This window comes from Dromiciops gliroides, chromosome 5 (genome assembly GCF_019393635.1).
Source record: "Dromiciops gliroides isolate mDroGli1 chromosome 5, mDroGli1.pri, whole genome shotgun sequence".
NCBI classification, from domain to species: domain Eukaryota; kingdom Metazoa; phylum Chordata; class Mammalia; order Microbiotheria; family Microbiotheriidae; genus Dromiciops; species Dromiciops gliroides.
In genome coordinates this window covers 250,282,582-250,308,409 of record NC_057865.1, presented here as the reverse complement: position 1 = coordinate 250,308,409, position 25,828 = coordinate 250,282,582, and the positions used below count along the sequence as shown (strand labels likewise).

Below are 25,828 nucleotides of genomic sequence, written 5' to 3'. Positions count from 1 at the left end.
TACAAAATACATTAATTCTTGCTTACTTGAAAGGGCTTTCAATAGATGTTGTTGTAACTTTAAAGTGCTTATATCTTCTGGCATTCATCCTTTCATTTGTAGTAATACCTAAACATGATATCTACGAGAAAGAAAAAAGTTAACTATTAATTCATCTGAACATTTAAATAAATTTTTGATCAATGAACAAGCATTTCTTAGGTGTTTAATTACTCTGGGGGAGGCACTGGATTAGATGCAGGAGATATGAAAGCTAAACATCTGACCTCAAAGAGCCTACACTCTATGTACGCTGAAGACCAAATACACAAAAATATAGACAAGAACAGATAATGAGTAATTTGGGGGGAATGGGTAGGAAGCAACTAGGGGGGATTAGAATAGCCCTGGTTTTCACAATAGGTTTCTTGTTAGAGGTAAAACTTAAGTAGAGCTTGCAATTAGTCAATCAACAAGACAGGTCAGAGCCTGGTTGTGATGGGCTTTAAAAGCCAAACAGAGGAGTTTCCATTTGATCCTAGAGGTAGCAGGAAGCCACTAGAAGTGGCATGGTCAGATGAGTGTGTAGGATAAAGTAGAGAGGAGAGGGTTTTTTGTTTCTTTGTTTGTTTGTTTTTTGCGGGGCAATGAGGGTTAAGTGACTTTCCCAGGGTCACACAGCTAGTAAGTATTGTGTCTGAGCCTGGATCTGAACTCAGGTCCTCCTGAATCCAGGGCCGGTGTTTTATCCACTAAGCCATCTAGCTGCCCGAGAGGAGAGTTTTGAAGCAATGAATGCAACCTAGAAGCTGGTGCAGTAATTTACATATGAGGTGAGGAGGGAAATGTAAGCAGAGAAAGGGGGTCAGATGTGAGAGATCTTGTGGAGGTATAAATACCAAGATTTAGCAACTGATTGGTTCTGTGGGGCAAGAGAAAATGACATGTGCAGAATAACACCAAGGTTACAAGACTCAAAGACTGTAAGAAAGGTGAGGATGCCTTTCAGTTTGGGACAATGTGAGTTTGAGATGTCTCCAGAACATCTGGTGTTGTGCAGCTGAAATCAGGAGGCAAACTAGGGATGGATATGGAAATCTGTAAGTCATATACATAGAGATGACATTGAGGTTACCTAGAAAGGAAAGGGAGAAGAGAAGAGAGCCTAGGACATAACCTTGGGCTATATCCACTGTTAGGAAGAATATTATAGATGATAAGCCAGCAACTGAGACTGAGAAGGAGTAATCAGATAGGTGGGAAGAGACCTGAGAGAGAGTATTACTACAAAAACACAGGAAGAAGAACATATCTAAAAGAAGAGAGAGGTAAAAAGTAAATGTGCTACATAGACTGAAAGGGATGAGGACTGAAAAAAATACTATCAGATCCAGCAATTATTTTATTATTGTTAATTAGAGAGAAGTTTTAGTTGAGTGATAAGTTTAGAAGTCAGACTCCAAAGGGCTGAAAAGAGTGATAATGGAGGCAGCTCTCTGAAGGAACTTGGCTGAAAAAAGGAACAGATTTAGGGTGATAGCCTGAAGAGATCAAGAGTCTAGTGAAGGATTTTTTTGTTTTGCTTTTTGAAAGATAAGAGGAGACTTGACATGTCTGAAGGAAATAATCCTAAGGCAGGCTGAAGATTTGGAGACCTGGGGAGATTATTTAGGTTGTAATCTATTGGAAAAGTTGGGAGAGGAGAGGAACAAGTGAACATGTAGAGGGGCTGGCCTTTGCAAGGAGAAAGGGCACCCTCTTTATTAGACACTGAGGATAAAGAGGGAAAGAGCTGAGGACATGACATGGGATTTTAAGATGGAGAGTAAGGGAAAAGAGAGAACTCATGTCAAATGGAAGTATGGAAGTGATGTGGTCAAATCTGTGCTTTAAGAATGTCATTTCTGGGGCAGCTACATAGCACAGTGGATAAAGCACTGGCCTTGGATTCAGGAGGACCTGAGTTCAAATCCAGCCTCAGACACTTGACACTTAACTAGCTGTGTGACCCTGGGCAAGTCACTTAACCCTCATTGCCCTGAAAAAATTAAAAAACAAAAAACAAAACAAGAATGTCATTTCCGCAACTAAGTAAAGGAAAGATAGAGAGGGGAAATACTTGAGTAAGACGAGGATAATGATTAGGAAAGTACTTTAATAGATTAATATCCAAGATGATAAAGACTAGAGGAAAAAAGATCTATTTAAATGCATTACTTATTAATCTTTAAATTTTGCTTTTGGTTGTCCTATATGGACTTTTCTAGCTCTAAATGTATGTTCCTACAAATCATGACAAAATCGTGATAAAAATGGTTGATTTGGATTAAAATAGTCCATTTAGATAGGAGGAAAATGATTTAGTGGACCAGAGGCCTGGCTTTGGAGTCAGAGGACCTGGATTCAAATCTTTACTCTCCTACTTCTTACCTAAGTGATCTTGGGCATGTTATTTTACTGGGGACCAGACCACATGACCCCAGCAGTCCCTCAAATTCTTAATCTAGAATTCTGTATTCCCACTAAATTCCTTCACTCAGCTTTTTACATCTCCATGGACTGTGTTGATGCCATGTAGACACAACCTACAGTTGTCAAACTGTGGGGTTTCTCACTCAAATTGAATCCTACTTAAAGAAAACAATCTGGTTAGTCAAACAACAGGCATATTAACTCTGGCAATTCATACATGAATCCATGTAATTACTACCCAGGATAATGTTAAAGTCTGTTTTGTTCATTAACTGATTCAAACATTTATTAAGTACCTATTATGTAAGCACTATACAACATAGGAGGAAGAAAATACATAAATATATTTCTTGCCTTTAAAGTTTAGTAGGAAAACAAATTCTTAAGAGATAAAAAGCGACTTAAAAGATGAGAGATTGTGGAAGAGAGGTTAATCATTTCGAAAAATGTATCATCAAGGTATAGGTACCTCCTTGAGTCAAAGAGGCAAGAAGAAAGTATACCTGTACATAAACTTTTCAAATTAAAATTATTCACAGAAGTTTATCTAGTCATTTTTAATGATGAAACTTCCCATTTCACCGAATATGATGCTAACCTACATTTAGGTAATGCAGATTTCACTACCAAATCAAATTGAGATAATTCTTAAATACTAGTGACTAAATAAATGCAACATAAATTAATATTAAAGATACAAACAATCCAGTTTCAAAGTTTCAAAAGAATAAGACAGCTCTCAATAAAATTTTAAAACAATTAATAACCTGGGGCAGTATTAAAATAAAAAAAGAAGACAATGTAACTATGAGGCTGATCCATGAGAAACATGGCAAAAAAAAAAAAAAGAAAGAAACATGGCAGAGAAGCAAGCATGATATTGAATGGGAGATGAATGATGATGTCAGACCTGGGTTTGAATCCTAGCTCAGACACTTAGTGGTTTCACTGTTTTGGCCAGTCATTTAATCTCTTTAAGGTTCAGTTTCCTGTTCTGTAACAAGTGAAGTAGCAAAAGATGGACCTCCTGTTCTATCAGAATATGAATTCCTGAGAAGAGGACCAGGGCTACTTTTCTATTTGTATCCCTAGCCCTAATGAAATGCCTTGCAAATGGTAAGCACTTAATAAATGTGCATGCATTCATTCATTCCTCACTCACAAGACTGTTTTAAGAAAAAGGCTTTGTAAACCAGAAGTATGTAAAGATGAATTATTAGATGACTACATCAGTCCTAAAGGACTTCCAAGCAGCAAAGAATTGAATCACAGAGAATGGCTTTCTCATACCTGATACATCTGACACATGAGTAACACAGCTACCCACATGAAGTGAAAAATACTGTTCAGGAACATCCAAAACATCCAAGGTGAACAAGTGGCAATCTGAGTAATATATGTCCAAAATCCATCCTTTGTGTAAGTAGTCTCACAGTGGATGCCCCAATCTGTAACCAAAGCAGAAGCATAAGTTGTTAGGCACTGCTCTGAAGACGCTATTACATTTTTTTACTGAGATTTTTCATAAACAATGTGCGTGGCTATTACTAATAAAAAACCAGTTTGATATATTCATGAAAAAAGCATTAAAATTATAACTAGAGGGGCAGCTAGATGGTGCAGTGGATAGAGCACCGGCCCTGGAGTCAGGAGGACCTGAGTTCAAATCCGGCCTCAGACACAACACTTACTAGCTGTGTGACCCTGGGCAAGTCACTTAACCCAATTGCCCCCCCCCCCAAATTATAACTAGAGACTAGAAACCATTTAAAATTGGTAGGTTATTCGTCTTCGTCATGCAGTGGTACTTCTGATCTGAGCTGCACACATGCAATGCTATAGGAAAGTTTCCAAAAGATGCTTCTGGCTTGCCTGGGTGCCTGTTAGCTCATTATAAAGAGATTTCCTTGCTCATTGTGGCAGCCACTTCTAAGTAAAGCTTTGACAACTTCGTAGACTATATATTGGGATTGTATCTCTAGCTTATCTATGAGATGCTATTACTTATTTAGGGGGTAAGGGGTGGGGGCAGGGAGAAAAGAATTAGGAAATTGTCTTGCAAAGTTTTTTCAAACCTTGCAGAAACATATCTTGCTATGCCAGTTGCTGTCAAACTTTGGTATCTACCACTCTGAAATATCATAACCGGCTTCTTCATTTAAGGTTCTTTCAAATTACTTTCTGAAGGCAATGACCCACCCTCCTGACATTTCCTTTATGTTATCACAGCTATATTATCAGGTGAATTCAAATTGATGCAAAAAAACAGAGTACTTTTCTTACCTTTAAAAAACCCATGCATTTAAAAATTTTTTATTTTGATTTTTTTCCCCCCAATTACATGTAAAGATATTTTTTTGAGTTCTGAATTTTTCTCCCCCTCTCCCTTCCCTCCCCGCTCCCAAGGCCATCAAGCAATCTGATATAGGTAATACATTACAATCATGTCAAACATTTCTACATTAGTCATGTTGTAAGAGAAGGATCAGAATAAAAAGAGAAAAAAAAATGCAAGAAAGAATAAACAAGAACAAGAACAAAAAAGCAACAACAAAAGTGTAAACAGTATACTTCAATCTGCATTCAGATTCCACAGTTCTTTTTCTGGATGTGGAGAGCATTTTCCACCATAAGTCCTTTGGCATTGTCTTGTGTTGCTGAGAAGAGTTAAGTCTATCATAGTTGATCATCCCATAATACTGCTGATACTGTGTACAATGTTCAACTGGTTCTGTTCAATTCACTCAGCATCAATTCATGTAAGTCCAAAACCCACGCATTTTCTTTCTTTTTTTTTCCTTTTTTTTGAGAGGCAACTGGGGTTAAGTGACTTGCCCAGGGCCACACAGCTAGTAAGTGTTAAGTGTCTGAGGCCGGATTTGAACTCAGGTCCTCCTGAATCCAGGGCGAGTGCTCTATCCACTGCGCCACCTAGCTGCCCCTAAAACCCATGCATTTTCAAAAACATTTCAGGATTTTGAAATATCCTGCTTACCCCCTACCTCAGCAAAGTATTTTTTTCAATACAGATAATGAAAAATGTCAGAATTCTACCTGGAGGTACAACTAGGTGGCTCAGTGGATAAAGCCTTGGATCCAGGAGGACCTGAGTTCAAATCCAGCCTCAAACACTTGACACTTACTAGCTGTGTGACCCTGGGCAAATCACTTAACCCTCATTGCCCCGCCAAAAAAAAAAAAAATCTACCTGGAAGTTTTTCTGAATTGTCATATCAAAGAGAACTTCTTTTAAAAATTTTCTTCTATTGTTACCTTTGCTTGTTATTTCCAAATATATTCTGTCCCCATCCAATCAGTCTTTACTCATAAAATAAAGGTAGGGAAAGTCCAGCAAAAATCAACCAGAACATCAGCTGTTATCTAATAACATTTATGATAGTTCATGCCCATGGAGGAAGGTCCATTTTCTCAAATCTTCTCTGTGACCAAGCTTAGTCATAACTACATTCAAAAGGTAGTTCTAATAAAGGTAACTGGTCACTTTTTTGTTGCTTTAGCAACTACCAGGCAACATAAACAACATCATTCATTTCATGATTCTTGAGGCTTTAAAAACAAACTATAAACTGTTTTATGTCATCATGCTGAAACTTTCAAAAAGATATAGTGCATGAACATTAGCACCAAACATAGTTTAATAACATGGACAAATACAAAGTAACAGTACCTAAGCAAGCACTTAGAAGTTTAACTTTTAAGAATGTAAGCCAATATTTATACTCACAAGAAATACAACCATAAATCATCCAGCAGATCATAAAGAGCAAGAAGAACAAATAGCCCATGAAGTAGCGATGGTTGCCTGCTCCTAGGGAGTAACAGAGAAGCAATCAATTTCCACCCCTAAGAAAAAAAATCAAATTTCAACCAAGAGATAGACAAATCTTCTTGGCATATAATACAAAATGGAGATGGTTCAGAGCAATCACTCCAACAATTATGCTACCATATAACTATTTTTGAAAACAATGATCTTTAAATAAAGGCTCTCAAAGCAATAAGAAATCTTCATTATCACATATGAAAATATAGCTATCACATTCATACTGGAAAAATATTCCTAATGAAGCAAAGAAAAAACACTTAAGATTCTCTCATTACTCTTGAGGAGAGGGGGGAGGGATTAGCTAATTAAACTATTTAAACAAATTCTTTAGTCAATTTTTCAAAGTTTTTCTTTCCATTTCTGTACCTTTCTTGGATACCATGTCCCCTATATTCCCATCAATTTTTTTTTCATTTGCTATTACTCTGCTATGTCATATTCATCTGGTGGCCATGTGACCTGACAATACTTGACCAATCTTCTTCCGCTCTGGCTGTCTGACATACTGGAGGTGTAAGAAATTTCCTTCTTTGACTCTTTGCTTCTTATTTGTTTTCAATAAACACTGTATTTTCATTCTCTGCAATCTAGTTATTGGATAATAGTATAAAATAATGAGAATCTGGACATCATATGGGGGGGGTATAGCAATGTCTGAATTCTCCTCCAAATCAAGACTCTTCTTTAACACTGACACTCCCTCAACCTCAGGAATTCTCTCTCAACTAAGCTACCTTAGGTAGGACAATCGGGAAAAGGGTTTGTGCATGGCTGGGGGAAGGGAGGGGACAGCAGATAAGGGCAGGACCCAGCAACTCAGTTTATCGGTTAACCAAAGAGTGGACTGGAGTATTCTAATATTTCTATTCTAATATCTATTCTAATATTTCTTTTCAAAGGCTCATTGAATTGAAATGGGCACCATATTTAAACAATTACCAACATGCTTACCTACACAATTACCCACCCATGGGCAATGATGATCAAATTTTGCTATACATCGATTGCATACACCACAATGTTTGGACCTCACTGGCTTCCGTATCTGTTAAAAGGTATATTTTAAAGTAGAATTATAAGCCCTGTAGCTAAGAAAAAGGAAAAGCTAAACAACTTATTCTATTTACTCTGGAAAAATACAAATATAAAAAAATTAATTTTATGACTATCTCTGAAGCCAAGATTTTTAGCTGATAAAAACAAAAGAAAATCACTTTAAATTGGCATCACAATATTCTAATTTCCCAAACCAAAAGATTAAAAAGATGATGTTGGCTAATGACATCAGGTCCCAACTCATCTAAATTTTTTATCTCCCTTAGACCCTGGCATAGTGCTCTGAACACAGCTGTTGAACTGCCATTGTAACTGATTTACTACAATTTATCCACATCTCTCAGCTTCTGATGGATAAAAACACACCAAATTTGTGAACTGTTTCTCAATGAAAACTAGCAGTGAAATTTGTTTGGTCTTTTTTTTTTTAGTGGGGACATTAGTTTATGCTTTAATAAAAAGTAAAGAATGAAGAAACAAACAAAAAAACCACCATGAGGATATGTAAAAGAATTTGAGTCCGAGTCACTAAAAATGTAAACATTTTCTCTAAAGTAACAAATTTTACAATGAAAATGGTTTTTATATCTGTTTCTTGTTAACTTTCCCTCTCAAGACCTGTGCCTAAGAAGCAGCATTTCTCCTGCTGAAGCTCCTAAGTACCTAAGGAAGTATGGGGGAAGTGCTTAGGTTTTAGAGAAGCTTTGGACATTACTGACTTATAGGAAACGATTAAAAACCTCAGACCTCAAAAGGCAAGGAAAGAAAATGTTCTCTATTATAATAGCAAGCTATTTTTTTTTTTTTGGTGAGGCAATTGGGGTTAAGTGACTTGCCCAGGGTCACACAGCTAGTAAGTGTCAAGTATCTGAGGCCGGATTTGAACTCAGGTCCTCCTGAATCCAGGGCCGGTGCTCTATCCACTGTGCCACCTAGCTGTCCCAATAGTAAGCTATTTTTAATATTTGAAACTATATGAAACTGAGAGTATGCTTATGAACACTGGCAATATGAAGCCATCACAAATAACAATGTAAAGAATATACCCAAGTCACTCATGTTCTGAAAGGGCTGGTCTCTGGTAGTGTCAATACTTATAATATGACAATGCTTACTACTAATGTATGCAGAAACAAATTTTACTTATGATGCTTCTTACTAGTGTTTGGAAAGTACCGATAAGGTACCATTAATTTGGATGTGGTTTTAAAATTATTTTACTGTGTTAAGAATGGGTGAGGCAGGCAGTCTATAGAGTAGCACTGCCAAATCAATCAGTGACCTAAGTAAGTTTGAGGTCCATTGCATTGAGTTATAAAGTTTCAAGTAGTAGCGAAACCTAATTTTAACCAGCCATAGAAGACTGCTACGTACTGAGAGTAAGGAATAAAATAAAAAACAAGAAACAAGCAAGCTAAGACAAAATCTGGAAATAAAAATATAAGTTTATAAAATAGATAAATTAAAATTTGCTTTAAAAAACTGATACAGGATTTTTGGGTGTCTAAACCATCATTTTAAAAAAATAAAACCTTGATCTAAATACTTTTCAAGAAAACTTTTCATCTTTTAAAGCCTGTAGACATTTTGGGGGACGCACAGAAGAAAATGTACTCAGTACTGTGGGGGAGATGATGGGCAAAACAAGTTCTCTGTCCTTATTTATTTCTCTACTCTGGAAAAATATGTTTTTGGGTGTTTTTTTGATTGTTTTTTGCAGGGCAATGAGGGTTAAGTGACTTGCCCAGGGTCACACAGCTGGTGTCAACTGTCTGAGGTTGAATTTGAACTCAGGTCCTCCTGAATTCAGGACTGTGCTTTTATTCACTGCACCACCTAGCTGCCCCCAAAATACATACATACATACATAGTAAGTGTCAAGTGTCTAAGGCTGGATTTGAACTCAGGTCCTCCTGAATCCAGGACCAGTGTTCTATCCACTGTGCCACCCAGCTGCTCCTTAATACATATATTTTTAAAAATCACTTTTCTGACTATGTCTCTGATGCCAAAAACAAAATCATTGTAAATCTGTATCACAAAATTCTAATTTCCCCAAACCAAACAAAGAACCAAATTAAAAAGCTAAAAAGATTAATAAACTGAAAGGATAAGACCTATGTGCAAATAATCATAACACCAGTGAGACTAAGAAATGGGCATCCAAAAAAGGGAATGATCTGGACGGAGAGAGTTCTCAGCAGAGATGTGAGATTTGAAGGAGAGGAAGACTTTCAGCAGGTAATAAATGAACATTTCTGTTATTATTATTGTAAGAACTTAATTTTGCTATCATTGAATTCAGTAATCAGTATATAACTTATTAAAGATAATGGGTTCATACTTTTTAATGACCAACAACAAGGCTCATTCTTGCCACTAAATATGGATGTATTTTTTTATGTCATTCATGCTGAAATACTGTATAAATAATTTGTTCACCATATGGGAACTGTGTTGGCAACATGTTCTTGGTTTTGTGGACAGAACACTATTTCTCCTGAAAAGCAGCGCATGAAAGGCTGGTTGTAAATGTTGAGGAAAAAAGGATAATCTTTTAAATTGCAGTCTTTGTTAAATGTACAGTCAGAGAGGAAATGAGCATGTCTGCAAAAACCTTTTGTAAGCATGTCTGGAAATACAAAAGAATGTTGTCAACACCATAAATTTAACATAAAAATTGGAGATATTTTCAGATTAATGCAAAGAACCAAATGGACTAGTTGAGTTGTGCATAATATGGGACTTTATACACAAATAGGATGGGATAGGAATCAAATAGTTAAAACATGAAAAAAATAGTACTACTATTTAAAAAGCTATTATATAGCTTAGTCAAATTAATACAGATAAACAGCAGCAATATATTTTCTCATTTATATTAAGGCACAGATTTGGATGAACTGAACAGCTTAACCATACATGGCTTTGGATGGTAACTTAGGACATTAATGGTACAATAATGATGGAAACTGCATAGAGCAGTTGAAGCCAATGCCATCCAAATCTAACCCATTCTGGGAAAATGTTATTGTATTGAATCCGTGGTTGATTTACTACTGGGCTTGAAAAAAAAATTGTATATTTAAAAAAATACAACATAATGGTGTGTTTTCTTACTCTAACTTAACATGCTTCCATATTCATCATATTATTTTACATTTTAGATTAAAAAGAGAGAGAGAATACTACCAAACAGGTACTGCAGAATATACTGAGGTCCAGACTTCCTGTTTCTGCAAGTTCAACTATTGTCTTTGGATGGAGAAAAGGGAAAAAAGGGAAAAGATTAGTATTTTATGTAAACAGGATACAGTAACAAAGAATACTTTTGTATTTATGCACTTTTTATATAAAACAAATATTTTCTTTTCTATTTACTTTATTAAAATCCTCCAAGTTGATTTCTTGGCTACTTGAACCCAATCAACATTTAAAGAACATTAAAAGATAACATGCACAACAAACTTGCAAAATGTGCACCCAAGCTCATCTGCTCTGTGAAGCGCTCAATGCTGCTAAAGAGTTTCAATGAAACTCAGATGATTTAAGGGAGACCAAGGTTGTGGGTTCTACTGCCATAGAGATCAGTCAGTTTACCATTTTTCTTGCCAGACTTTGGTTCTATGTGTGACCAGTTCACAAATGTGTGGAAACAGATCAATACAAACTGCTCACGGTCCTCCTTAACCCGAGTGCATTCTCTCTGAGACTGCTCCCATGTATGTACTCAGTCTGCACACTGTGTCCTGTTAGACCATGATCTCTGTAAGATCTAGGAACTATTTTTTGAACTTCTTTGTATCCCCAGCAAGGTGTCTGGCACAAAGTGGGTGCTTAATATATGCTAGCTGAATGATGGATCAACAGTAATAAATGAAAGGCAGCTCGGTAGGGCTGAACACCTGCCCTCAGAGTCAGGAAGAACTGGTTCAAGTTCTACTTCTGACCCTCTGGGGAGGCCATTTAACTTTTCAGTGCTCCAGGCAACTTTTTCAGATCCTACGTTGTGGAGTAGGTGCCAACCTGCATTAACAGAGGAAGTATATACTTATCTGGGAGGTCCTTATACCAATGACATTCAGTCTATCCACTAATAATGCCATTTATCTAGTAATTTACAGCTTTCAAAGTGCTTTCACATATACTATCTCAGTTATAACTTAAAAGCAAAAGATCTAGTGATATGTGTATGTATACATGCATGCATGCATGATGTATGTATAAGAATTATTTTGGAGATTAAAAACTCTGATAATAACTTTAGGTACTTGAATGAGATGGAGCATTTATGTTTGATAAAGGCAGTCCTTGAGTAGGTCCTTAAAAAGGCATTGAAATGTTAGGGTTCTAGCAAGATAACTGAAAGTGATCTGTTGAGTCTAATGCTGCAGCTGAAACAATGATATAATAGTGGCCTACTAATATTCCTGAGCAAGGGTCTGATACATTTAAAAAAAAACACTATAAAACCATATGTTTATAATGACCCTAAGCTTTTTTCTGGAAGGAAAAAATAAGGTGTTTACCTTATTACCAAAAGTATTTCTAAAGTGCTACTATATGCCTGCAGATCATGGAATATCACAATCCACAAAGAATCAAAATTGCAAGCCACCCCAAGACTTAAGAAAAGACTCATGATGGATATAAGTAGCCTAAAGTATATGACCAAGCCAGAGTTGTACACTAAAAGATATGTGTAACCATAAAAGGAGGTAGGCTGACATGTTTTGAGAATGAGGGATAAATTAATAGAGCTTAACTGGTACCCTCATAATTTTAAGAGTCTTGGAGGAAACCCCCAACATTTGAATATGTGACCACTTCAGAGATGGATTAAAAACGTACAGATGGCTTCTAATCTCTATCACTACAGGGAGTACCTATGTCAATAACATCAAGTTCCACTGAAGTAATAACAGCAAACACCAGCTTTAATAAATTACATGGGTATATACACATATATAGTGTGAATGTGTATATGTATATGTGCATATACACACATAGACATACTATATATGAGAACATTTATGCATATATGTGTATGCCTATATGCATGTATATTAAAGCTCTGAAGTTTAGAAAATAGGAAACTAATAAGCAATAAATAAGATAAAGGGAAAATAGTTTAAGAAAATAGGTTTTTCTACATATTTTGAGGTCACATTATCAAAGAGTGAAGGGGATTTATCATTATGCAGACTGTGGTCCTCTATTCTTTCTCAACTTGCAGGTGACTCTCAGTAAGGGGAGCCCACCACTTCCTTAGGCAGCCAACACTCCTTTCAGAATGTTTGTGCCCTTGGTAATAATGTTAGTGAAGTTTTCCTTATAATGAACCAGAATCTGTTACTGCTGCAGTTCACAACCACTGTTCCCCATTCTACCCTCTGGACCCAAAAGATAAAGTCTCAGTCTCATTGCATTGTTGTATGACAGCTCTTCAAATAATTCATGATGCTGTGACATCCTCTTTAAAGGCTTGTCTCCATTCTCTTATCCAGTGCTCTCATGGACTGGTTTTCAGTCCTCTCAGTTTTCAAGATGCACTGCAATTTGTCAATGTCCTTCCTCAAATATGGCCCTTTGCACCAAAGCCAATAGCCCAGATGTGGGTTGACCAGAGTAGAATAGGCAAGACCCTTTGTCCTAACCCCCACACCTCTATTAGTCCAGCTTCTTTACCTGCCACATGACACTGTGGATTCTTTTTTTTTTTTTAGTGAGGCAATTGGGGTTAAGTGACTTGCCCAGGGTCACACGGCTAGTAAGTGTTAAGTGTCAGAGGTCGGATTTGAACTCAGGCACTCCTGAATCCAGGGCCGGTGCTCTATCCACTGCGCCACCTAGCTGCCCCACTGTGGATTCTTTTTGAGGGTGAAGTGTAAAGGCCCTCAATCTTCTTCATTGTGACAATGAATTCTCTAACTACATCTCCCCATTCTGTGTTTATGCAATTTTTTAAACTTAAATATGAGATTTTATGTGTATTCCTACTACATTCTATCTTATTAGATTTGGCTCATTCTTCTAACCTGTTGGCTTTCTGGATTCTGACTGTCAAAGAAAAAGCCTTATAAATAAAGCAAACTGGATTTTTAAAAAATGGGTTAATATAGTAACCAAATGAATAAATCTGGACTTAATATAAGATAGTACAAAGTGAACCTCTTATTTCATGATTTTTTACTTATTTTTACTTTATCAGTCAGCAGGTAAAGGAACCAATTCACCAGAGTCATAGAATTCAGGGCTTATTTGGGTAAGTTTTCTTAGGTGTCTTTCAATAGAGGAACAAATGATGGCTTTTTTCTTTTCTTTTTTTTTTTTGGTCAGGGCAATAAGGGTTAAATGACTTGCCCAGTGTCACACAGCTAGTGTCAAGTGTCTGAGGCTGGATTTGAACTTAGGTCCTTCTGAATCCAGGGCTGGTGCTTTATCCACTGTGCCACCTAGCTGACCCCCAAATGATGGCTTTTAAAGAAATATTTTGAGGAATGTTTCACCACCTTCTTTTTCCTTATTATAAATAACCCTGTGATAGCTTGGGGATGGAGGCAACTAGGTAGCTCAATAACTGGGCCAGGAGTTAGGAAGACCTGAGTTCAAATCTGGCCTGAGGCACCTAGTAGCTGTGTGACCCTTGACAAGTCACTTAACTTCTTTGCCTCAATTCACCAGTGAAGGAAATGGCAAAACACTCCAATACCTTTGCCAAGAAAACTCCATGGACAGTAATTGGCAGGCTAGGGTGCATGGGGTCATGAATAGTTGGACAGGATTGAACAACTAGACAACAGCATGTGGATTTAGAGGTTAAATTGTTAGTCACTCATGTTTTTTCTTTCCTGAGAAGACATCTTTGCCTTTCAACCTCATATAACTCTATCTTACCTTTATAAAAACAGACAACCCAAATTTTATTTGTACTGATTTTTCTTCCTTTGATTACTTGCCATACTGTTGCTTCCCAGTGTGAAAGTCTCAAAGTTTTCTCCTTCTAAAAATTACTTTGTGTACATATTCTATATTTTTCTCCAGGACATGAGCTACTTGAAAGAAGAGACTCATTTTTTTTTACTCTTAGTTATCTCAGTGGCTAGGTCAATGACTTGCACAGAAGTACATGTATAAGGGCTGAATTGAATTCTAAATCTCTTAATGCTAAATTCCACCATAAATCTAACACAAGTCTGTCCTTTTTTTTTTTCTTTTTAGTGAGGCAATTGGGGTTAAGTGACTTGCCCAGGGTCACACAGCTAGTAAGTGTTAAGTGTCTGCGGCCGGATTTGAACTCAGGTACTCCTGACTCCAGGGCTGGTGCTGCCCCAAGTCTGTCCATTTTTAACACAAGTCTTAAACTTTACCTTAGAATAGTGGATTATAACCATCTTTTTAACACTGCTTAAGAATTTATATATCCAAATGAATACCATCTCAAAAGTAATCTCCCTGAGAAGGCTATACACATGTGCAGAGTAAGTCACATGGCTGAGAGCTTACTGGGATATTACAGATTACCTAAATCCAATTCCCTTATTCCTCATATGAGGAAACTGAGGCTTAGAGGGGCAAAATAAATTGCCTAAGGTCACCAATGATTTGTGTCAAAATGTACACGAAAATCAAGATCATCCATCTCTCAGATCTGCAACCTTTTTCCTATACTATGAATCAAAAGATAACATTAGTTTTCAAAGCATTTGAAATACTTGCTTTGGAAATACCTGAGCTCCTCTGAAAATCTCGTACCATTTTCCCTGTATTTCTCTGCATCCTTCCCTACTGAGGTTTTGTTCACATGAGCACTGCTCTTTCCCTTCATCTGCTTCTTGAACAACAAAGTAAGGACTTTTCTCCCTCCTCACTCCACCACATGTACTCCACAGGCACTGAGGCAACACCATGAATCAAGAGTCTTCAAAGAAAGGAACTATGCAAGATTGGGGGGGGGGGGAGATAAACTATGGGGCCAGGCTAAGGCTAGCTAGGAAATAGGAGGGTACAATAAGAAGTGAACTGATTGAAGTTAATTTGTGTAATATTCTTCAGCATGTTGCAAAACTTATTAAATGCAGTGAGTTGACAAAATGATTAGAATCAGTGGAATTTATTGGAAATCCATTGCCCAGAAGTACAGAAATGCTTGCATCTTGCAAAGTCAAATTATAATTCAGTGTTTTTACAAAGAAGACACAACTCAGCACCAGAAGTCTTTAAAAATTATCTAAACTTAATTTCTGCCAAACTGGTTTCCAGTTTTCCTAGCAGTCTTGTCCAATAGAGAGCTCTCTCCCCTGGTAATTTGTGCTCTTCATTTCATCAAACATTGGACTGAAATTTTTAGTTATTTCTGAGTCTTGAATAGTCTGTCCCAATGATATTTTCAACCAATAACATACTTTTGATAATTGCTGTTTTATAGTTTTGAGAGGCAAAGTTGTATGATTTGTAGAGGTCTAGCCTTGGAGTCAGGTAGGCCTGGACTCGGGTTCTGCTTCTGAACAATACAGTTATGTGACCACCTTAGTGTTTCAGCGTATTAATGTCTGCTTTGCTAGAGGAAATTTATACATCCAGAGTTCCCTACGCCAATGAAATGACATGTGTACACCAAAGAAAAGAATCTGTATGTGTACATTTCCTCCACCAAAACAGACCAGAGCTCATTACCAGTGTTTAGTCTTAGAGAGACACATAAGGCACTGAGACACCAAGGGACTCACAGGGTCACATATTATATCGGTCAGAAGCAGAACCTGAGTCCAGGTCTTTCTGATTCCTAGGCTAATCCTCTATAAACCATACAACCTTGTCTCTCAAAACTATAAAACAGTAATTATCAAAACTATGCTATTGGTTGAAAATATCAAAACAGATCACTGGGACAGACTATTTAAGATTCAGAAATAACTAAAAACATCAGTCCAATGATAAAATGAAGAACACAAATTATTAGACAAAAGACTTGCTATTGGACAAGATTGCTGGGAAAACTGGAGACCCATTTGGCGGAAACTAAATTTTAGCTCAGTACCTTAAATCAACTTCCACAACAACCTCCAAATGGATATAAATATAAAAGGACATAAAAATATTCAGATGAAAATGAAAGGAAGTAGTTTTCAAAATTATGACTAGCAGGAAGATTCTTAATCAAGTCAGGGACAGAGGGAAAGCTTGTGCATGAACAAATCAAAGCACCTAACATAAGAGAAGTTGTCAAGTGGGATAAAAATCTATTCTCCTACTACCTCTGATAAGGCCAAGAACCATTCCTCAATAGATCAGTGGTAAAAGAATATGAACAATTTTCAAAAGAAGAATTGTAAACTATCAAATGACCGTATGAAATAATGCTCCAAATCACTGAAAAGTACAGAAAAGCAAATTCAAACAACTCTTGAGGCTTGACTTTATACCCAACAAAACGGCAAAGATGATAAAAGAGAGTCAATGTTAGAGAAGTAGCAGGAAGACAGGCACATCGATACACTACTGGTGAAGATGTGTGTTTATCTAACCATTCTGGAAAACAATTTGGAATCATGGCAGCAAAAGGGACTAAATTGTTCATACTCTTTGCTCCAATGATCCCACCTCCATGTATATATCCTAAGGTCAAAGAGAATAAGAAAAGCTGCATGTTTACCAAAATATCTATGATTGCAATTTTTTTGTGGTAGCAAAAAAAAGTGGAAACAAAGAGGGCACTATCAATTGGGGAATAGCTGAACAAACAGTAGTATATGAGTGTAATTAACAGATTTGTGCCCTGAGGAATTTGGACAAAAATGGGAAGACTTATATGAATTGATATAGGAAGAAGTCAGCAGAATCAGGAGATCAGTCTACACAATATACTAGGATTGATTGTAATGACTAATCTTGGCTCTGTAGAGCAAATGATGATACACCCCCTTCAGCAAACAGGGAGGAGACAAGAAGGCTGTATATGCTATTAGTTGCAGTTCTGGTGTGACAAGGAAGGGCTTGATGCATGGGAGGTATGTTAGGAGACAATGTACAACGATAAGCTTGGAGTCAGCTAGGCCTTGGTTCAGATCCTATCTTCTAATATTTATGAGTGGTATGACCATGAATAAGTTACAACCCCTCCAAAACTAATTTTCCTCATCTAGAGAATGGGAATAAAAATACCTGTAGTACCTACCAGGTACTATCGGGGCTATGGTATGGCTCAAATGAGATCATATGCATGAAGCATGTTGCAAACGTTAAAGCATTGAGGTGCTTCTTATAGGTAATGATTATATGCTACTGACCCATCCTATGCTCTGAACTGGTTTTCAAAATATCTTGCTTTATCTTAAAGTTTCTTCTCTGAAAGTTTTAACTTCCAAAAACACTGTTAAGAACCAAGAATCAATGGTCTGGACTACTCAAATGTAAATCAGTGCTGTAGAGCTCATAATTTTCATTCAAAAGACAGCTATTAAGCTCCTTATTCAGCATCCATTTTAGACAAACTGTGGTAAGCTTGGTTTATCTGGTTTCCCAGTCCACATGAGAAGCAGAAAGCTGGAAAGCAGTAAAAAGTGAAAGCTGACTGTGAGGGAAAAGGCAGAAAATCCATACAAAGTATATAATAGACATGGGCCACTGACTGTTAGGCCAAATAGCCCCACGTGGTTCAGTAGCCACTAAGGAAGGGTATTACTGTATTACAGCAAAATGCAAAACTGATCAGGATGATACTTAAATAAATAAGAAGAGAAAGTCAACTTCCTTCCTTCCTTCCTTCCTTCCTTCCTTCCTTCCTTCCTTCCTTCCTTCCTTCCTTCCTTCCTTCCTTCCTTCCTTCCTTCCTTCCTTCCTTCCTTCCTTCCTTCCTTCCTTCCTTCCTTCCTTCCTTCCTTCCTTCCTTCCTTCCTTCCTTCCTTCCTTCCTTCCTTCCTTCCTTCCTTCCTTCCTTCCTTCCTTCCTTCCTTCCTTCCTTCCTTCCTTCCTTTTTTGCAGGCCAATGAGGGTTAAGTGACTTGCCCGGGGTCATACAGCTAGTAAGTGTCAAGTATCTGAGGCCGCATTTGAACTCAGGGCCTCCCAAATCCAGGGCCAGTGCTCTATCCATTGCGCCACCTAGCTGCCCCAGGAATTAAACTTTTTATAATTAAAAAAAAAAAAATACTGAACCTCCTTTGAACTACTCCATCACTTGTACTTACATAAATTTTATACAACATTCCCAGATGATGTCTGTTACCTTGGAGATGTACTTGATCTTAGACAAGTACAGAGTATATACTAGTACGCACATATGAGCGCACACATCCTCTTCCCCCCGCCCCCAACAGTATAGTATATAGTTGTTGGTGGTGGTAGTGGTGGTAATAGTAGTAGTATATGACTATAGTTTATATACTCTTAGTTAATCAGAGAATAGATATTAAGTAGCTTTTGGCTAAGGAATTTACTAAAAGATAAGTGTAGTAACAAATGGTAGCAACAAAATATCCCCCCAATATACATGGGGTACACCAGGATATGACTTTTCTGAAATTGATGTGTCAGGCAAGTTGAACTTCCTCTATTACCCTGACTACCTCACAACTTGATGCAGATAGCCCAGAAGTCTTGGGGAAAAAAACAAACAAAACATTGCCTCTTTTCCACAGTCATATTCATTCAGAGATCTCTGACCCAACAAGCACTTATTTGCTGGTATTCTGGCAATGGGTGTAGGTAAAAAGCTGGCAGAGTATGCAGAGCATTTTAATGTCAGAACCCTATCCATTTTCTTTAAAATTAATTTCTGCAAAAGCAATATTTTATTAAAAAAAATAAGCACAACTATCATTCTGAGAAACGAACCCTACGGAAATGAAGCCTGTCAATTACTGCTGTGGATGCTACAGCCATATCTATTTAAGACTCAGAAAAGGGGAGAGGGGGAGAAAAGGGAGAAAGGAGAGAAGGAGAAGGGGAAGGGATGGAGGGGGGGAAAAAAGGAGGAGGAAGAGGGAGAAGAAAGGAGATACAGAGTTAAGGGAGAGGAAGGAAGGAAGAAGAATAGGGTGTGAGAGGGGAAGAGATGGAAGGAGACTCCAAATGGATACATCAAGTAAATGTAAAAAGTGACATCATGAGCAAATTAAAGGACCAAATATACAATTATCTTTCTGATCTATAGCTACAGGAAAAGTTAACTGACCAAACAGGATAGCAAGAATGACATGAAAATAAAATGGATAGTTATGATTACATAAAATTTATAAGTTTCTGCACAAACAATATAAAGCAGTTACAATTAGAAAAGAAGTAGGTAACTAAGGAAAAATTTTTTGCAGCAAGTTTCTCTGATAACAATTCCCCAATCGATAAAAAGTCAAAAGATATGAACAAGAAGTTTTCAAAGAAAGAAATGCTAGCTATCAACAACAATATGAAATGAAAGCAACTAGGGCTCCACCTCATACCTGTCATGGCAAAGATGACCAAAAAGCAAAGGCTGTGGGAAAACAAGCACATTAATGCACTATTGGTAGAACTGTGATAGGAACACAGCAATCTAAGACTATGTCCCACAAGTCACCAGACTGTGAATACCTTTTGACTCACTGGTACCACTATTAGGTCTGCACCACAAAGATATCAGGTAAAGGGAAAGGATTCATATGTACACTACTTATAGCATTTCTTTTCATAGTAGCAAAGATAAAGGGGGTACCTAGCTGTTGGGGAATGGCTACACAAATTATGGTATATGAATGTAATGGACTATTACTGTACAATAAGCAATGACAAAATGGACAGTGTCAGAGGAAAAATTGGGAAGAACACTATGAAATGATACAGAATAAAGCGAGTAGAATCAGGAAAACGATTTACATAATGACACTATGAACAAAAAGAACTCTGAAAGACTTGAAAACTGATTGATTCAATGACAAACCATGATTCCAGAAGACTGTTACCCCTCTTATACCAAAAGTAGACTTGTTATAAAAGATAACCTATGCAGTTTTGGATATGACTGCTATGGAAATATTTGCTTGACAACAGATTGAGGGGGGGTGCAATGGGGGTTAAGTGACTTGCCCAGGGTCACACAGCTAGTAAGTGTCAAGTGTCTGAGGCCACATTTGAACTCAGGTCCTCCTGAATCCAGGGACGGTGCTTTATCCACTGCGCCACCTAGCTGCCCGACAATAGATTATTATTTTTTTTTTTTTTAGTGAGGCAATTGGGGTTAAGTGACTTGCCCAGGGTCACACAGCTAGTAAGTGTTAAGTGTCTGAGGCCGGATTTGAACTCAGGTACTCCTGAATCCAGGGCCAGTGCTCTATCCACTGCGCCACCTAGCTGCCCCAACAATAGATTTTTAATGAAGATTTTATTTTTCTTTCTTTTTTTTTACTATTCAATAGAAGAGAAGGGAAAGGGGGCAGCTAGGTGGCGCAGTGGATAAAGCACTGGCCTTGGATTCAGGAGGACCTGAGTTCAAATCCAGCCTCAGACACTTGACACTTAACTAGCTGTGTGACCCTGGGCAAGTCACTTAACCCTCAGTACCCTGCCCCCCCCCAAAAAAAAGAAGAGAAGGGAAAGAAAATAAATGTTTGCAATTTTTTTTTAAAGGAGAAAAAAGAACAGGCAATCTCACCCAATTGGCTTAGGCAATCTACAAACCACTCCCAAATACAGTAAGAATACAAGGCAGAGTAAACCAGAATACCAAGGATTTGAAATAATCCTTTGATAATTCTGAATTTATAGTCTGGTGAGCTATCTTGCCTATTCGCCAATCACTTTCCAAAGAGGCTGTGTCTTGCCTCAGGCTCTTTCCTTTAACTTCCAGTTTTGAACTTACTGAAAACCAAGTGCAATCTGTTAGGGATGGATAAACAGCTCAATAAAAAGTTGGAAGTTCTACCTTAATCCTTAATTGCCAGTGGCTAGCATAAATATACTATGCATTAAATGAATGCTCATTCAATCAGTTCCAATCCATCACCCCCATCACTCTTTTCCCACGTTCATATTTATTTAGAGATCTCTGACCTAGCAAGCACTTAATAAATACTGTATTTGGTGGTATTCTGGAGCAATGGATGTAAGTAAAAAGCTGGTAGTGTGGAATGACAATTTTTTTTATCCAAACCCTACCCCTTTTCTTCGGTTAACTTCTTTCTGCACAAGAAAAAATTTTTTTAAAAAATTAAGTATTCTAAATACTTTTTGCATATGTTGGTTGTACTGTACTTTCTCTGGGATCTCCTTTTTAGCTGTCCAATAACTCCTTTCCTTTACTGAATCATCATTATTCACATAATGACCCCTAAATGCGGGCACACCTAAGGCTCTCTCATGAACCCTTTTCTTTCTCCACATTCTGTAATTGGTGACCTCATCAGACCACAGGGGTTAATTACCATTTTTATGCTTATGGCTATAAGAATCACACATCCAGCCCTGGCCTATCTGAGATACCTCAGCCTCAGCCCCTGCACCACCAATCACCTACTGGACATTTGAACTAGATGTCCCATTGATCTCTGAAACTGAACATATCCAAAATGAAATTTATTATCGTTTGCCCCAAATCCACTGCTCTCCACTTAAAAATAAACAAACAAAAAATCTTCCCTATTTCTGTTGAGGACACCGCCATTTTTTCCAGCCACCCAGATTTACCACCTCAGTGTCATTCTCAACTTTTCATTCTTTTTCACCCTATGTCTCCAGTGAGTTCCCAGACCTTGTCATTTCTACCACATCTCTTCTTCAAACTGTCCTTTCCCTATGAAATGATTCAACACCAGAAGCTGATACCATTTTATCAGTGAAAATTATATTAAAGAAGAGGCATTACCATCAGCTTTGCCACTGCAGTCTAAGGACTCTGTGACCTTTCCATCTAACTTGCCACTGAAAGCTTCCATCTGTATTGTTTCCCCCACTGGAATGTGTGGTCCTCGGGAACAGGAAATGTTTAACGTTTTTATTTGTATCCCTAGCACTTAGCACAATATTTTACACATTGCAAACATTTAATAAATGCTTTTATTCATTGGTTCATGTATTCATTCGTGCATTCATTCATTCCTCTCATCTTCACTCACACAGACATCAATTCTCTCCCAAATTATTCTAATGGCCTCCTCACTGGGATTCTCTCCTCCATCCTTTACACATCTCAGTAACCTCTGTCTGACCATGGTCTTACCACAAGTCTGACCATGTCACTTCTCTACACAATTAACTTTAGTGGCTCTCTATTACCTCTAGGGCCAAACATAACCCCTTCTGTTATGAACTTAAAATGCTTTATAATCTAGCTCCAATCTATCTTTCCATGCTACTTATACATTATAGGTGTGTAATTACTTCTATTTCATGCATGGCTATCTCCAATGCTTGGAATTCCCTCCTTCCTTGACCTTTAGGATCCCAAACTCCTTGCAAGGCTCACCCTGGGGGCCACCTTCTACATGAAACTTTTCCTCACTCTTCCAGCTGCCTTCTGTTCAAAGTCACCATGTGTTTATTTTGGTGTATGCCTCCTTTTGTCCAGGTTGCCTCCCCAAACTAGAGTTATATAAGCAGCTTAATGGCAAGGACTATTTTTCTGTTTTATCCTGTGCCAAGGCACAAAGTAGGCACTTCAAAAAATGTTTGACTAATCACACGTTCAATTTTAATGAGTAACCATTTTACTAATAGTGAACTTTATTTCTAATACATCACTTCTATTATTTTTTAAAAGAGTTAGACCCTTTTTTGACAAAAATTTTGATGAAAATGTAATTAACTGATGGGGCAAAAGTCTACGAAAACAGTAGTGAGAAAAAAGCTTTTCAAAAATCTTTTTTTCTTAATATTAAAGTATGTGTATATATAACAATTTTATACATGACAATAAAATGTCATGCCCTTAACTTTGAGCCATTAATAAGTTACTTTAATTCTGGTCTCATTAAAAGGAACGATTATATATTACCATTTATGACTTACCCAAAGCACATAAACCCTCAGATTCATTGCTGTTTAAATTATCATTATAATAAGCATACAGAACAAGCTGATGTTGATCTATGAAGAATGGCTAAACAAATTGTGGTATGACTATAAAAATAATACTGTCCTTTAACAAATGATAGATATGAAGAAAATCAAGATTAATGAGAAGGCTTACATGAGCTGATACAAAATGAAGCAGAACCAGAGAAACAATAGACAACTTAACAATGTAAATAAATAAAAAAAAACCAAAAGCAATACAAGACAGAATACTATGTAATTTTAATAGTCCCAAACAAAGGAGAAAATGTGCCTCCCTCCCTTCTTTGCAGGGGTAGGGGATTATGGGTGTAGAACACTGCATATAGTATATTACAGTTGATGTGGTGGTTATTTTTATTTAATCCCCCCCCCCCTTTACTCTTTCTTTCTAATTCTTTGTTATAGAGGAGAGCTTTCTGAGGAGGTGAAAGTAGAGGAATATATTTAGGAGCTGATGAACAAAAGATATCAATATTTTTTAAGACCAGAAAAAAGCATGGATTATCTGAGTTTAATTTGCAGTATTTCATGATCTAAGTGTTTTTCATCATATTTTCATGCTGGCTACAAATATCAATGGAAATTTGGTGGTTAAACTACATAATTTTTAAAAAGTAAATTGGTTCATCTCCTGTTACCTTTTTCTTCTGCTCTTCTGTAGCTTTAATAATTCCTGGGTCTGATTTCCAAGACTTTCCAAAATTGTAGAAAAGTGCAACACTATTGGCAAGGAATGGAAGGTGAATGAATAAAAAGTTGAGATGTGCTTAAAGTTAAGGAATCTAAAGAAATAGATAACAATAACTGAGAGTTCCTTTTTTTCTCCTCAAAGGATTTTCTAAAATTTCAAAAATTTCTAAGATTTCAAAAATCTACAAAGTTAGAGAAAGATTAGTTGAATGACAATCACTGTAACCTTGCAACTTGAAAATCACAACATATTATTACAAAGAATATGCTAAATCTTTATCTCAAATATTTTGCAAATTCTCAATTAAGTTATAACAAGTAGGTTGATTGTTTACATCAATTCAAAGATGCAAGTCCCATAAAAGGTGTCAAAGTCAACCACCTGCCTTCTTAACTTCCAAAGACTGTATTTTGCCCTGAAGCAGTGAGGCAGCACAGTGAGTAGATACAGGACTGGACCTAGGGGTCAGGAAGATCTAAATTCAAATTCTGCCTCAGACCCTTACATGCTTGTGAGACATAAACTATCTGCTTCAGTTCTCTCATCTGTCAAACAGGCTTAATCCTCTGAGGATGCTGGAAAGATAAGATGTCAAGTGCTTTACAAACCTCAAAGAACCTTATAAATGTCATTTATTACTATTACTGTTATGTTCTAACAATAAGAAAAGCATCCACAGTATAACTATTGCAAAATAACCAAAATGTTACACGACAGTCTTGAAGCACTGCCTAAATGAAATGGTCTAAAGTTCAAGAGGAGGCCCAGAAGAAATCTGCTGGCAGCTCTCTGATATCTTACTGTACAACAGCCCCTATTCCTAGATGCTCATGTCTAAGGTGCACATTTGGCTTTTATTTTTAACTAGAAATATTCAGCAGCTGAAAAGATAATATTTTCATGTTCACTAATACTTACAAAATGTATATGGAATATTTATGCATCATTTTACATTTTAATAAAATTATTTTCAATGTAAATAATATCTTTTTTCCAGTTACATGTAAAGATAGTTTTCAACATTCTTTTTTTTTTTTTTTTTTGGTGAGGCAATTGGGGTTAAGTGACTTGCCCAGGGTCACACAGCTATTAAGTGTTAAGTGTCTGAGGCCGCATTTGAACTCAGGTCCTCCTGAATCCAGGGCCGGTGGTCTATCCACTGTGCCACCTAGCTGCCCTCTCAACATTCATTTTTATAAGATTTTGAGTTCCAATTTTTTTCCCTCCCTCCCTCCCCCCTCTCCAAGACAGCAACCAATCTGATACAGCTTATATGTTAAACATATTTCCATATTGGTCATGTTGTGAAAGAAGAATCAGAACAAAAGGGAAAAAACATGAGAAAGAAAAAAAAGGCAAAATAGCATGCTTCAATCTGTATTCAGATTCCACGGTCCTTTTTCTGGATAGGGATGTCATAAAAGCAGAAATTAAAAAAAAAAACTATTTATTTAAAAAATTTTAAGAATTTAAGTATGGATGTTGGGCTTTACAGCTTAATTGGCTGAACATATTCAGATGGAAGCAAAATCATACTGTGAGAGCATTAACAAGGTATTGAAGCCCAAAACATCTGGAATACTCATAAAAACCATTTCTAAGCTTTTTACACGGGCAGAAGTAAAAAGAAGTAAAAAAGATTTCTGCTCTCAATTTTGTAGTTAGGTATTTTTATGTATAGACTGTCTTCTTTATTTCTAATGACATTAAACAGGAAATAGAGCTGTTTTAAAAATAAAAGTCTTAAGAAACTTATG

At 37.0% G+C, this 25,828-nt stretch overlaps 1 protein-coding gene across 1 annotated transcript in view; it reads right to left on the bottom strand.

Annotated features, from left to right (window-relative positions):
• ZDHHC17 (zinc finger DHHC-type palmitoyltransferase 17) overlaps positions 1-25,828 on the bottom strand; it is a 113,884-nt gene that overhangs the window by 5,944 nt on the left and 82,112 nt on the right. Inside the window, exons 11-16 of the mRNA XM_043966463.1 lie at positions 24,019-24,143; positions 10,547-10,609; positions 7,250-7,343; positions 6,197-6,280; positions 3,742-3,899; positions 27-121 (exon numbers count right to left, since the gene is read on the bottom strand). Of these exons, the coding sequence (XP_043822398.1) occupies positions 27-121; positions 3,742-3,899; positions 6,197-6,280; positions 7,250-7,343; positions 10,547-10,609; positions 24,019-24,143 (619 nt within the window). The remainder of the gene's footprint in view (positions 1-26; positions 122-3,741; positions 3,900-6,196; positions 6,281-7,249; positions 7,344-10,546; positions 10,610-24,018; positions 24,144-25,828) is intronic.